Source organism: Heteronotia binoei, chromosome 5 (genome assembly GCF_032191835.1).
Source record: "Heteronotia binoei isolate CCM8104 ecotype False Entrance Well chromosome 5, APGP_CSIRO_Hbin_v1, whole genome shotgun sequence".
In the NCBI taxonomy this organism is placed as follows: domain Eukaryota; kingdom Metazoa; phylum Chordata; class Lepidosauria; order Squamata; family Gekkonidae; genus Heteronotia; species Heteronotia binoei.
In genome coordinates this window covers 111,786,398-111,800,639 of record NC_083227.1, presented here as the reverse complement: position 1 = coordinate 111,800,639, position 14,242 = coordinate 111,786,398, and the positions used below count along the sequence as shown (strand labels likewise).

The following is a 14,242-nucleotide window of genomic DNA, read 5'->3' as shown; positions in this document are numbered from 1 at the left end:
GCTTGCACACAGCCACTGTGAATGCTTTATAACCAATGGGAAATAAAGGAGAAAAGTGTTCTATAGGAAGGCTGGAGGGACAACAGGAAAATGGATGCCTTATGGCATGCATGTTTCAATCTATATTCCTTGGAGCAGATTTTCCAATTTCTATTTTAGTTCAGCAGCTCCACTATACCATATTTATCTGCTCAAGCAAAACTATGTCACATCTAATGCCCTGGCATGAGTTAATAGCACACAGAACACAACACTGGCCTTTAAAGAAAGGAGGGGGGGGAGAATTACCTGTGCTTCTTGTTCATCAAAAAGCAACTTGCGGGTCCCAGAATCCCAGTCAATAGCAAGAGTGGCATGGGCTGAAAAAGAACAAGGATCATTCAAAAGTCTGCCAGAAATGAGAACTATCAAGGGTGACATTTTGGGGGGGGGGGGGGGGGGGATACCTACAACTCAACTTGAGGACTTTCCCCTCTGTGGTAAGGGAATTTATTTCTGATGTCCCATAAGAATTCACAAGACTGAAGCTGAAGAGACGCTTCCTGTGTTGCAAGTCTTCCTCCTTTCCCAGCTCATCCTGAATGCAGTCTTCTGACTGGCAGGCAACAGTTTCCAACACTTTCTCCCTGTTTTCTTCCTCTCCATTCTGATGTTCCATCTCTTCAATTTCACCTAGTATATTATTGAAAGGTTAATAACATTTTTATTTCTTTGTTCCACATAACTCCCTGCAACATCCTATGCATGAAAGCAGTGAACTAATATGATATATGAGAAACATCACAGGAGATCAAGAGATTATATGAGACTGAAGATTTGTGTCTGACTTTACAGACCGCCTAAGCACCCCTATCAGGACTAAAATATACAGCCCTGCATTGAAGCAATCTAGACACTGTATTAGTCTTGGGCTTAGATTCACCCCTGCCCTTCCACTCACAGGGGGAGGGCAATTTCTGTAAATTTCTCCATTACAATCCCATTCCCAACGCCATATAACTCATGCTACTCAGAAAAGCCATGTTCAACAAATAAATTTCTTCAAGAGAAGATGTGCTCATGGATCCAAGCCACAGAGTTTGCTCTACGTAATTTCTTCCTTAAGAGAATTTACCTTCAGAAACGCCACTGGCTCCATTACAAGTTTCACGGTTTGCAGATACATCAGAAAGTTCCTCCATCAAAGAAAGCTTTACATACCGACTGAAATAAAAAATTTTCTCCATTAATATCCAACAAGAATGGCCCAATGCTAGTTTGCGAGTCCCCAGTTTGAATAATTAATTAAAAAGGCCATAATGGTGACCATTCTCCAGTCTAAAGTGGAACTTAAGTCTATTAGACTGGATCCAAGTTCAGTTTCTCCCAGTGGGGAGGTGGGTGTTGCGGATTCTCCTCTCTCTCATTGTAAACCCACAATTTGCCCTTCATACTATTCTTCATTGGTGCCTTTATGCCCCAGGATGAGCATTTCAGAAAATCTAGTGGGAAGATAGAGGCAGGAAAGTTCAGTTCCATTGACAAAAGTGTTAGCCGAAAAAGACTGTTGGATCCAATCCACTGTTTTCATATGTAGACCAGTAATAGAAGTGCTACCCTTTCATGATGGCTAAAACAAATGGACAAAATAAGCTCCTTTAGCTTATGTGATGAGGTGACTGATGGTTCAAACAGAAAAGTCTGCCAAATTCATGGAACTTAAATGACATCCCCATATACAAAAGCAATGTAAATTGGGTGACCACTGTCACTTCTAGGACATCTCTCCTGCAGCTAGTGGTAACACAATACTGGACTAGATCTGATCCAACAGGGCTTTCCTTAGGTTCCATCTAATTTTGGGATTCTGTAGTCTCCCTTGCTGATCATCCTAAACAGAAGGGGATGTTAAGATGACACATGGGTAAAGAAATCCCTGCAACTATAAAGGCACTTGTAATGATCAGAAAGAATTTAATGATAAAGTTATATAGCTCGTGAATGTAGAAGAGCAAAGGTTCCAATAACATGGACTATTGGAGTAACTATTCCACTGAGTTACCACTACAGCCAGCTCTTCTCTGAGACAGAGACATTCCTCAGAGCAAGCTAGTCAGAGTTCGTTACAAAGTGCTGGTTATTACATACCGGGTTCGTTACAAAGTGCTGGTTATTACCTTTAAAGCCCTATATGGTCGAGGACCTGCCTACCTGAGGGACCATCTCTCCCCATATGAACCCCAGAGAGCACTGAGGTCAGCGGGAAAGAACCAACTGATTATCCCTGGGCCGAAGGAGGCAAATCTACAGAACACCCATGTACGAGCCTTCTCTATTGCAGCACCACACCTATGGAACCAGCTCCCAGAAGAAGTGCGGGCCCTGCTGAGCCTTGAACAGTTCCACAGGCCTGCAAGACCATCCTTTTTAGGATGGCCTTTGCCTGACTAAACACTTGATGGATTCGCCTTAAGTGAGATCTGCCATCATATCATATCTGCTGATGGAATAGCACCAGAAATATTTAATGTGTAATTTTAAACTGGAATGTTTTTTAAGGTTAAATGCTGTTTTTAATACCTATTGTATAATTTATTCTATTAATATGTTGTTAGCTGCCCTGAGCCTGCCTCGGCGGGGAGGATGGGATATAAATAAAACATTATTATTATATTATAGAGAAGTGACTATGAATGTACATTACAGATGAGTTGCTTTGATAAGAGATATATACTCACCTAATCCGCTCCAAAATAACACTATATAAATAATCTAGAGTGAGTTTGTGCTTAGATATAGACAGGAGAAGTGGCTGGCCATAAAGAATAGTTCCTGGAGTTGTGTTAGATTGTCTGGCTTTCTTCTCTCTGAAGTAAACTGAAAGAGTGATGCATTCAGCACTGTCCTCCATTGGTTTGCAAACTTCATACCTGCATGATGAATAAACAAGTTGGCAATTTCAAAATCCTATATACTTGCCTACAGAGCACCACATCAGTCCTAAATACTTCCACCTGGGGGAATCATATACTCTATAACACTAATATTTGAGAACCTTTTCACATCACAACTCTTACCAAAGCAGCTGGTTCTGAATTCATGACCAGATGGATCACCTCCTCTCCCATATGCTCTAATCTTACTCTAAAAACCCAGCCACATATCCAAATTATTTACAAACTACCTAAAATCATCAGGGTCTGTGTAACAATTTTGAAGAGTCATGGGGCCTGGCCTGTAAGTTTACAATTAAAAGATTTTCTATCTGTGCTCTCACAATTAAGCCAGTGATGACTACATTTACTGCTTGATTAATCACTCACTATGATTTATATGTATTATCATTTTAAGGAAAGCATAATGCACCAACTCCTTTTGTTATTGCTCCTCTGTAAGGCCCATCCTCAAACCATTACAATCTAAATATTTTCAAAATATAATTTTAAAGTAGTAATAAAAGGGGTCTAAGAATGTTAACTTGAGACAATGAAGAACACAGAGGGTTCACAGGCATCTAGCAGACAACCCTTACAACTGAAACCCTGAAGAGCCTAGTCATGCAGGCTGGCCTCTACCATGCTGTGGGATTTCTGTAAATTCTTTTTCACTGTCACTAACAAAAATTCTTCCTTTATTTTGTATGAAATTAAAATGCAGACAGCTACGTTCTTTAAAGGCTAGACTTCACTAAAATATATTTAGCACTGAAAAGTCTCAGCAGGTAATTTTAAGAACCAAGATGAACACTTTGAAGCAGGAATCATTTTGTAGAAAAATAGGTGGTGGAGCTCATCCAGGGATTGTTATGCAGCTGCACCTACTATTCAATGGACAAGGAGGTGGAACTCTCAGAAAGGTTCAGGAGCTGTGCCCCTGTGAGCTCCCACTAAATCTGAGGCCTGCTTTAAAGGATGCACAAGTATCTAGAAGTCCACAGGAAGGCAGAGAAGGAGGAAAAGAGCAGTGGAGGAAGGAAAGGCAGATAAGAGGACACACAGACAGCGAAAGACCTGCAAGTTTCCTCTAGGACAAAGGAGGAGTTGAGTATACATTTGTCAGCAACAGCTTTTAATGCCAGGAGAGGTTGGAGTGAAAGACTAGTCCAGGGGTGGCCAACGGTAGCTCTCCAGATGTTTTTTGCCTACAGCTTCCATCAGCCCCAGTCAGCATGGCCAATGGCTGGGGCTGATGGGAGTTGTAGGCAAAAAACATCTGAAGAGCTACCGTTGGCCACCCCTGGACTAGTATATCTGCATTACTGCCCAATGCAAGCTTCCCCATTGCTTCTCTTTCCTACCCCGTCAAGCCATGCATGGTATCAACCCCACCCCCTCCAATCAATATAATTCTTTACATATTAGTAGTCAGGATTAACAGTCAAATGTTTTCAGTAGATACACTTCGTTGTGTAGGACAAGGCACAGGCACTGCAGCTACCTGGGCTACTTAACAGAAAATCCATTCTACACAGTGCAAGTGACACAGCAGAGAGCACTTGTATGATTAAATGGATGCTACTTGAGGGTGTGTATGTGTGATCAGAGAAATATTCAATTTACTGGACCTTAGCATTAAAATTCTGGTGCCTTGTCCTCAAGACAGATTTTACTAGTCTGGTGATTCATACTGTATAAGCAGCTGCACAAATACATAAGCACTGCAACTAACACCTGATCTATTCCCCAACAATCCTAAAATTATTCATATGGTAGCTTGGTTATCTGGAGCTCAGAGGCTATGACCCACAAATAGAAAGAAATTCTAGTTTAAGTAGAATGTAACAAAAGCCACTGGCAATCTCCACAATTACTATTCCCCAATATGTTATGTTCTTTGTGAGATCACATTCAAGATCTTCATGAACTCTCAAACGGGAAATACATACAACAGACAGACTTCCAATGGACGAACTAAATGTTCAACTATCAGTTTAAAAAGCTCAATGGATAATATACCTGAGACCAAATGATATTTCCTCTTGCATAATCTGTAAATAAATTTCTATTGGTAAGATAGTCCTGCTTTATTCTCTATTGATATCTGAGAGAACTGTCAAATAATACCCAGGACTTGGTTTGTAAACTGTATCTAATCTCTCCAAAGTCCATAACTAGGCCTTGCATTTTCCTGGTACTCCTACATAACCTTTTCCATATGGGTTATTTACTCCAGGTCAAATACTAGTTTTTTGCCACTTTCCCACAGCATCATGGGGCACATGTTCCCCTCCTGGGGTTTCCCAAAAATGCTTCTCTGTAAAGGTTCTAGAAATATTACAGCAAAACTGTGTGTATGGGATCAAGAAATCCAAATCTTCCCACCTAGATGACAGCCATTTCCCCTTCCCCTGTCATGGCCACTTGCCCACACACTACAGAGTAGCTACTGAGGGTTTTTTTAAAGTTTGCATTTTTCATACCCCAACATGACATACCTCTATGGCAACTACAGTTTAAGAGAATCTTTGAAAAAGTGCTTCCCAGTGGTGTGCGTTAGGGGAAATGGGGAAGGGAAAACACAGGGAAACACAGCATCTGGAAGCCTGTTGCTACTGTGCTACACTGGCACGCACTGGCTGCCACAACAACATGGCTTCCAAAGGAAAGAGTTGGTGTATTGAACAGCTATAGCTAATACCAACAATATTACAACTGAGGTTGATTTGAATTGTGCCTTAGGTGCTTTTTAACCCAGCCCCAATTAAATGCCAGCCTTGAACTACATTGGCAATGATTGGAGAGGCAGAATTAATATTTCCTACTTCAAAAGCAAATAGATAGCAGCAAATCAGAACTTTATCTTGGGGGCAAAGGGCAGTAGTATGAATCAAAGTTTAATACGGTCAAAGACCAATCAATTAAATACAAATAACTTAATAAGATACAGTCAGGCAATAGTAAAATGGGAATAAAACATACACAGTATAACATATAATTAGGCAATACTATAATGAGAATAAAACATAGACAGTATAAAATATAATTTCCTCCCCAAAACACTGATTAAATTCCAGAACCAAGGCGTTCAATTGGGTATTCCCCTTAAGAATTGCTTCCGGAGACTTATGGCTCGCGAAGCAAACTTTGCCACACATAAAGTAGTAATCAACATATGCCAATCAGATCATTAACTTTGAAAAATTTTAGCAGTCCACGGAGGCCTGGGCAGCTTACACCCCAGAGAGAGAAAGGTGAGAACTATCAGCAATTGATTCTCCAGCCATGTAAGATCTGCTTGATGGGCAAAGGGCAGAATCATTCAAAACTTCTGTTTCAGTGCATACAACCTTTAACAAAGCAAACTGTATCCTAATTTCAAACTGTTCTTTCCACATAAATAATAAAAAAACAAGTTGTTTCCAGAAACAAAAGGACAATAGTACCTATTAGATTAACAATGACACTGTTTTGAAAATTCCATAAGCCATTACATTTTCCACCAGTTCTGAGAACTTCAAAACAGCCCAGAAGGGGGGGAAAAGGGAGAGCAGAGAACAAAGGGTTTGACATGAGAATATACATTATTTGATGCTGAAGTTTTACATATTTCTGCAAGTTAAAGGTGACCTGCAAACCAGTTTGGTAAAGTTTTCTCAAATTTAAATTATATATATGAATGCCCCCATTACTCAGGCTAAGAGAACAGCGGGTCTCAAACATATTCAATTTCTCAGGCTTCATGAGCCAAAACCAATTGGAAAGAAAAACACCCAAGCAAAAACCCACAACACAACTATTTTGTGTACTTGTGCAGCATGATTTGAGAGACACTTACCGACCCCTTGTAGGCTGGCTCCATGCTCCAGCAGGATTCTGGGTGATGTGACATCACCATCATGGATGGTGCATGCTGGGGCCTTACATCGGAGCAGGAGCCTAGTGGGGCTGGACATCATGGGACCTAAGGAAAAAAGATAGTTAAGTGTTTGGGCTGTATGCTGAATGCTCCTGTTAATTTAGCCTAAAGTAAGAGGGGCATTCAACATAAGCAACCCACACTGATGTCATTTTTGTCAGATTGATTTGCAGATCACCTTTATTACAATATGTTCATTGACCTTTCACTGTAAGAGGAACACCCTTCTTTAGAGCTGAGGATCCAAGCATCAGGATTCTTAATTCATGTTTTTGCATGCATCTTAAATCAAGCTGTAACTCCCTGCCAGGTGTTCATACCTATCTTCTGATAACTGACCACCAAGCATGAGAAGAACCCAATGATAATTACAGCAACACTAACCACTAATAACCAATTTCTGCTAGCAGCAAGATATTGACAAGGTAACTGGGAGGAGAAAACATCTTTGGAAGCAAGACAGTGCCACAAGCCATAGAGAAAGTAAAATGAACTCATATAAAAATTCATTACATATTAAGAATCACCTTGTTAAAATGGACTAGTATAAAACAGGATGCAATTTACTTTCATTTGCAGTTTTCTCTAGCTTACTAGTGTGGTTTGTTCACTGTTTACTGTACCAACTAGTACCCTTTAAAAGAATTCCTCTGCCACAAAACTACTCTGTTTACCACCGAGGTAGATAATTGTGGTATTTTGTTACTTCACAACAAGCATAACTGCTGATAGAGATGTAATATCTCTATTATACCTCCCGGGGGAAAAACTGCTTCAACTGTATATACTGCCTCAGTTTAGCTATCATGATTAAACAAGTTGAATTACAGTTTATGGCAATGTTTAACTTGCCAAACCATGGTTTGCAAATGGCTAGCAAACTAGAATTAGAAGCCATTGTTTGTGCCAGATAATATATTTGACATAGTTATTGCTATTGTAGTACCTCTGGATGCCTCTGCATGCTAGAGTTGGGAGTGCTGAACACTTGGAAAATTTAGCAGTTCCAAACCATAATTTGCCTGTATTTATGGAATGTCATACCATGGTTTCGGTAGCATCCAAATTTGCAAGAGATGAAGCAAAACAGTTACAAAATAAGGTCTTTGGTCACTTCATTCAACTGTTGGTCAAAGCTGAACTTTGAAGAGTCAGCATCTTTAGTTTAAGCTGTCAGCATCTCTAGTTTAATTTAAAAGGCACACAACAAGAAAGCTTTCAGCAAATATTTCACACAGACTAAGATTATATATACTCAGTTCTGTTTAAAGGAATAAATTCCCATAATCATAAATTCTTTGACCATTATAAAAGGATCACGTATAGCAAATTAAGGGAGAGAACCTTTCAGAAATAAGTACTATTGTACATTCTTTCAGCCTCTGAAGTACATAAAGTCTGACAGATAATCTGCATAGCTGATTCTGCAACCATAATGTAAAGATGTTGGGGTGGGGTGGGGGAAATACACAGACATCCATTTTTTCCTGATCTGTAATAGCTATTTTCCCCCCAATTTGCCGAAGGGGAAAACTGAAACCTTTTCAGTGTTAACTCAATATACACGTCTGCTGAGAATCCCAATACTAAGACTGTATAAAGATTGGTCCTAAATCCAAATGATAAACCTTGTTACCATAAAATTTGTGTTTTCTTTTTTCAACTTTTATTTTCCCCCACTTCTCAGCAAAAAGTTATGGTACTATAAGGCAGTTATAAAGTACAACAGTTAGAAGTGCTCTCCCTGTTTAGTGTAGGGCATAATTTGCAACAAACCTAAAGCATTATACTTTTAAATTTCATAAATATGCCCAAAAGTAGAATTTTATATGACAGGGTAACAAATGATGTATTTTATGTTCTTAAAGCAGCAAAACAAGTTTAGAGTAGATAAGAAATAAGACTGGCAAGCTAGAACATGTTCAGAGGAGGGCAACAAAGATGGTGAGGGAAAAGGTTTCCTCCTATGAGAAAAAGTTGAAGAAACTGGGAATGTTTAGCCTGGAAAGGAGACAAATAAGAGGTGATATATTAGCCATCTTCAAGTTTTTAAAGGGCTGTTGTATAGAGGATGGAGTGGCACCTTGTTAGGAGAGAACAGGAGTCCCAAGTCCCCTTTAAAATGAAAATACCACCTCTGAACTTTGTATGAATACTAACAAGATTTGCTCCAGACTTTGATAATAACATTTGTTGAGACACATGGGAAATCTATTCTTATATACAAAGCATGTATAAATGATAGTAGGTGAAACAGGCCTCCACTAGCAAGCCATTAAAAAGTAGTTAATGCCACTGGATTTGTTCCTATGAAAAAAGCAGAGTTCATAGGGTTCAGCTGGCTGATATAGTACTGGTACATCAAACACTTGACACTATTTTCAGAGCCAATAAATGCACCTGGTTACGCTGAACAAAAACCACTGACTTAATTGTGAAAATGTCAGTGTTTGTGTTGCTTCTGCTTGCATATTTGTAAGTGCTTTGTAAATGATGGAAGAGTTCTTGTAAACTCAGAAGCCTGCATAGTTCTGTATTATTTTAGTTGATGCTAATAAAAGTTGTGTACTGTGCTACTGTAAATGAAAATCCGTTTTTAAAATAAGGCCTATCTCAGTCAGTACTAATACCCCTATGGTGCAGCCAAAGTGCTTAAATTTATTCTACTGCCAAACACACACAAGACTGTTGCCATACCTTTATAGAACTATGACTCTGCTGTTCCCTGCAGGAATGCAGATTCAGATTTGCTACAAACATATCCTTGTATTTCTAGTCTAATAAAGGTTAGTTTGAAACAGAAATTACAACTTCCTGAAATTCAAAGTTCAAATTTTTATTTCGATACAAAATCAGTTCCAGAGAGTCAGCAGTAACAGTAAAAAAGTAATTGGGGCTCAATCAGCTGCCTGCATATCCCACAAGCCCAAAGGCAAAATCTGGCAACTTTACTAGTTATCTCCTGAGAAGAGTCTGCAAGAAGGACAGAGACATAAAGTTGTTCAGATCTTTTTGGAGCTACATACTGAGATCAGATGTCATTACAGAATGAGCAGTACAGCAGAACATGTTCAATAGGCTCTACTTTCCCTGTATGGCATGGACAGAACCATTGAAAGAATGGGACACAGTGGTATCTGCCTTCTGGGAAGGATGAAGGTAGGGCATTAAAATGTGCCAGGATAAAGGTTCTCCAATATTCGGAGATCTCAATGGATTTAAGGTAACTGTTGGATGAAACCATGTGATACTGCAGAGTAATTGGTTATTTCTGCATCTATGCCATATCTGATTGTAGGGCATGATCCCAGAACTGCTGTTTAATTATTTATTTCGCTTTTTGAAGCTCAGGATGCAGTAAGATTTGAGTGGAGAGGCCGTGCTCCTGGAGTTTTCCCTCAGTTGCTCTTTGCCAAGTTGCATGGTGGCTATCAGCAAGGATCAAGGATGTTAGACTCACTGAATTGAGGATGAGTTTTAATCAGTAGGTGGATGCAATAATGTTTAATTTTAAGGTTTTTAGGTTTTAATTGTCTGATTTTAGAGGTAATAACTTGCTCTGATTTTACTGTTTTATTGTTGTTGTAAGCCGCCCTGAGCCACTTGTGGGAAGGGCGGGATAGAAGTCACCAAATAAATAAATAAATAAATAAATAAATAAATAAATAAATAAATAAAAGTAGCCACATAAGTGTCTACAAGGGGCTCAGCCCAGCCTCTAGTCTGCTATTCAGAATATGTCACAGGACTCCAAGGATTGTTCGTAGGAACTTGGATTGTACTGTTGTCGATGAGCACCTTTCTTTGTAAATACAGAGCTGAGAACCTTTCCTCGGAAGGCCTTGATTGCTGCAGGGATAAAGGAGGCTCCTTTTGTGAAGTAGGATCTTAGCATGGTAGGGTGCTCTGTGGGCAGTCTTTGTGACATGCAGTGCCTGAGCTCTCCAATGTCCAGACAACTGGAAGACTATACCAAAATATTTAAAGATTTTTGATTGTTCAGTGTTGTGGCTCTCTATTTGACATCTATGGATTTATTGTGGTTTTGGTAAAGATGAGGACTTCTGGGTTTTTTTGTAGTTTATTGCAAGCTGCTCCTCTTTACAGTATGCGGTAAAAGCACACTCTCCTAAGGTCCACTTATGAATAAGATAGAATGACAGTATCGTCTGCATAGAGTAAGACAGGAATCATTTTATCAGCAAGTTTTGGAGAACGGGAGTTTGAATTTCTCAGGTGTTGCACTATGGAGTTAATATAGTAGTTAAATAGTAGAGGGGCCAGGATGCAGCCCTGCTTAACTCCTTTGTCAAGTGGGATCTTATTAGAGAGATGGCCTTGAAGACTGCATCTTTTAGGAAGTTCCCTTCATGCAGCAAGTGAATAAATATATGAAGTCTTTTATCTATTGAGGAGTTCACAAGCTTTGCCCAAAGCCTATTCCAGGGAATGCTGCTTTGAAACCCACAGAGGCAGCATAGAGTGCTCCATTAGGCTTAGAGCTGAACTTCTCTGTGAGATGGTACAAGATCAGAAACTGGTCTGTGGTGGAACAGCCAGCTCTGTAGCCTGCTTGCACATCCATTAGTATGTCTTCTCACTCTAATCAGTCAAGGAGTTTCCAGTATATATATCATGAATATAATTTACTAACAACGCTAAGGAGACTAACTGGTCGGTAGTTGGTGGGGTCTGCTTTTTATCCTCCTTGTATACAGGAACAAAAATTGCATGCCCAGTCTGAGAGGATACAGGCTGACAGATTAATGTGGGCAAAGAGTGTAGCAAGGGCCCACCAGTCAATATTGGATTTTATCATCTCCAGAGATAACATTTCATTTCCAGGAGCCTTGCCAGATCTCAACTGATTTAATTCTTTAACTTCATTCACAGTTACTGGTGGCCATCCTGGAAGACTTTGTATTTGGATCTCCAAAGAAGTATGGGGGTCTGCTTTGGATGAATAGAGAACATAGAAGTGAGATTCCCAAAGCTGAGAACAGATATTGAAGCTTATCCTTGGGGACTCTGTATAGTGCTCAGCCCTAATTAAGTGCTGAAAGGTTGCAGAGTTATTTGATTTAGAAGCTTGGATCATCTGGGTCAAAAGATCCTTTGTGCTTTTCATTTTTGCTCTGCTCAAAGATTTTTGTAGTGCTGCTTTAGGGGTTTGAGCTCTGCGGGAATCTGAATGCATTACTTAGCCTGTACTGTGGGATTTGGCCACTAGATTGCTATGCAGTAAAACCCCAATCAAACCAGGTCTTCAGTTTGCTCTTCCTTACTGGTTGGATAATGCAGTCATGAGGGTTCCTTAGGAGGGTTTGTGTCCAGCCAAGAATATGATGATACAGTAAAATCACTGTTGTCTGTGGCATTTGCTAAGCCTATAGTACTTGCACCACTCTCAGATCAGTACGTATTCTCTTTGGGGATATCAACTTGGGTTAGCCCCATTCTGGAAAGGTCTAACGTAGTTGCAAGCTGTAGTAAGCAGTAACCTTTCCAGTTTAACTTGCTGTTTTTGAAGATTCTAGGGAGGAGAATATTTAAGGAATCTTTCACTGGCAGTACTGAGTTGAAGCAGGTGATTTGTCTGAACCTCTGGCATAGGTTTTTTTTTAATGAGCAGCAAGTCTGGCATTTAAAACTCCTGCAACCACAACAGATGCTTTGAATCTCTGGCACTGGAACCTGCTGGCAGTGTGCCCCAGCCCCTGCATGCCGCTGGAGGGCATCCCCAGTCTGCTCTTTGCCTCATTCCCACCCCTGCGGGGCGGGAGGGGGCGGTCTGGCAGCTTCTCCGTTGCCTGTGGGGAGGCAGGTCAGTGACTGCCCTTTAAGAGAGTCCCTGGCTTTGACACAGCCCCATGCAATGGGTCTCTTTCTCTGTTTTGCAGGTGCAGATCCAACAGAGTGGCTTCCATGTGTGACAATTCCACCCCCACCCTCCCCCTCCACTCAGCCAGCTGTTCCTGCCCCCCCCCCCCGCAAGTGCAGCCTGCCCTGCAAGACTTTCCAACTTCCACCTGGGCTCCTGTTCCACTTGGTTGCAGCACAATAAAACCTAAGACGTGCAATTACTTTGTCTCTCCTGCTTGGCTTATGCTTTGCTCTGCCCCTTTCCTTCCACCCGCTCCCCCCCCCCCCCGGCCACTCTTTCAGTGGACTCCCTAAGGGAATGTCTCAGTGGGTGGGTTCACTTGTTTCTTGGGGAGGGAGGGGGGAACTATGAGCCACCTCAGTCTGCATGAGGCTGGACAAGATAGGGGGCTTTTTGCCCCATGCATCTCATGGGGAAGGGGGGGCCCTTGAGCCAGCTGCCACATCTCAGCCTGGCTGGCCCGACAGCCTGTCCAAGCCCATGGGGCTAATGGAGTGGATGCATGGCCGATGTCTCACACACTGAGTTCTGCAGCTCCTGGGGGAGGAGTTTCATGCATGCAGCAGGGGGCATCAGGGCAACGCAGAGGGTCGTTGAGTTTGTGTTGGGGGCAAGCTGCCTGTGGGACTTGGTGGCATGCTGTGACTCTGTCTGCTCATTCTCGAACACACATTCTGGCTGGTGTCTTTGGAAAGAGACTCCTGCACTTTGTGCTTCCTGTTTATTTGTGGCTGGCCAGGGGGCGCATGCCTCTGCCCGTCTGCCTGCCATTGGCATGAGTCTCTGACAGTGTGAGGGCGCAACGGGGTTGACAGCCTCTTAGAAGCAGGCTTTCCACCTCCCCTCCTGGTCACATGCAATGAACTGGCCAATCCTGTGGTCCTGCACTGCTCCATCCCTCCCCCCACCCCCACCTTGGCAGCAGGCCAATAGCACACGCACAGGTAGGATCACCATGGCTATCGGCTTCTCTCTCATTAATCTGCCTGCGCTCCCCCTCGCCACTTGGCATAACTTCTCCCCTTTGGAAGCCACCAAGTACTGCCCACGTTAGTCCTATGCTCCGGCGGGGCTATGCAGCGGTACTCAGGATTGGGCTGTATATGTGGAAATCAAAGATTCTTAAAAACTAAGTTGCTCAAAGATGTTATAAAACTAACCTATTTCCCTATTTCAGAAGAGAAGGCTGAGGCAAAGAAGAATGGCTTGTTCATGATGACTTACTGAATTCTGTGGCGAAGGCTTTTAATACAAACTGAACAATACTTAATGTATTTTCTTTACAAAATAGGTGATTTATCATTGACGTGATTTATCAATATCATTGAGGTCTAACCAATTCAAGTTTCACTAAAAACTGGATAACACTTTGTACACAAAAAGAAACTGCCATGGATTTGTTGGATCTTAGAAGCCCGTAAACAGTAAACATCCGAAAAATGTCTGTATACATCTAGCCTTTAGACTCATGCAGTCATTAAAAGCTTTGATAGAAATCTCTTCTTTTGTAGCCCACATTAGCGC

At 41.3% G+C, this 14,242-nt stretch overlaps 1 protein-coding gene across 1 annotated transcript in view; it reads right to left on the bottom strand.

Moving 5' to 3' along the window:
- USP4 (ubiquitin specific peptidase 4) overlaps positions 1-14,242 on the bottom strand; it is a 72,345-nt gene that overhangs the window by 7,963 nt on the left and 50,140 nt on the right. The window contains exons 14-17 of the mRNA XM_060240071.1: positions 2,718-2,909; positions 1,115-1,203; positions 451-672; positions 289-359 (exon numbers count right to left, since the gene is read on the bottom strand). Coding sequence (XP_060096054.1) covers positions 289-359; positions 451-672; positions 1,115-1,203; positions 2,718-2,909 — 574 coding nt within the window. The remainder of the gene's footprint in view (positions 1-288; positions 360-450; positions 673-1,114; positions 1,204-2,717; positions 2,910-14,242) is intronic.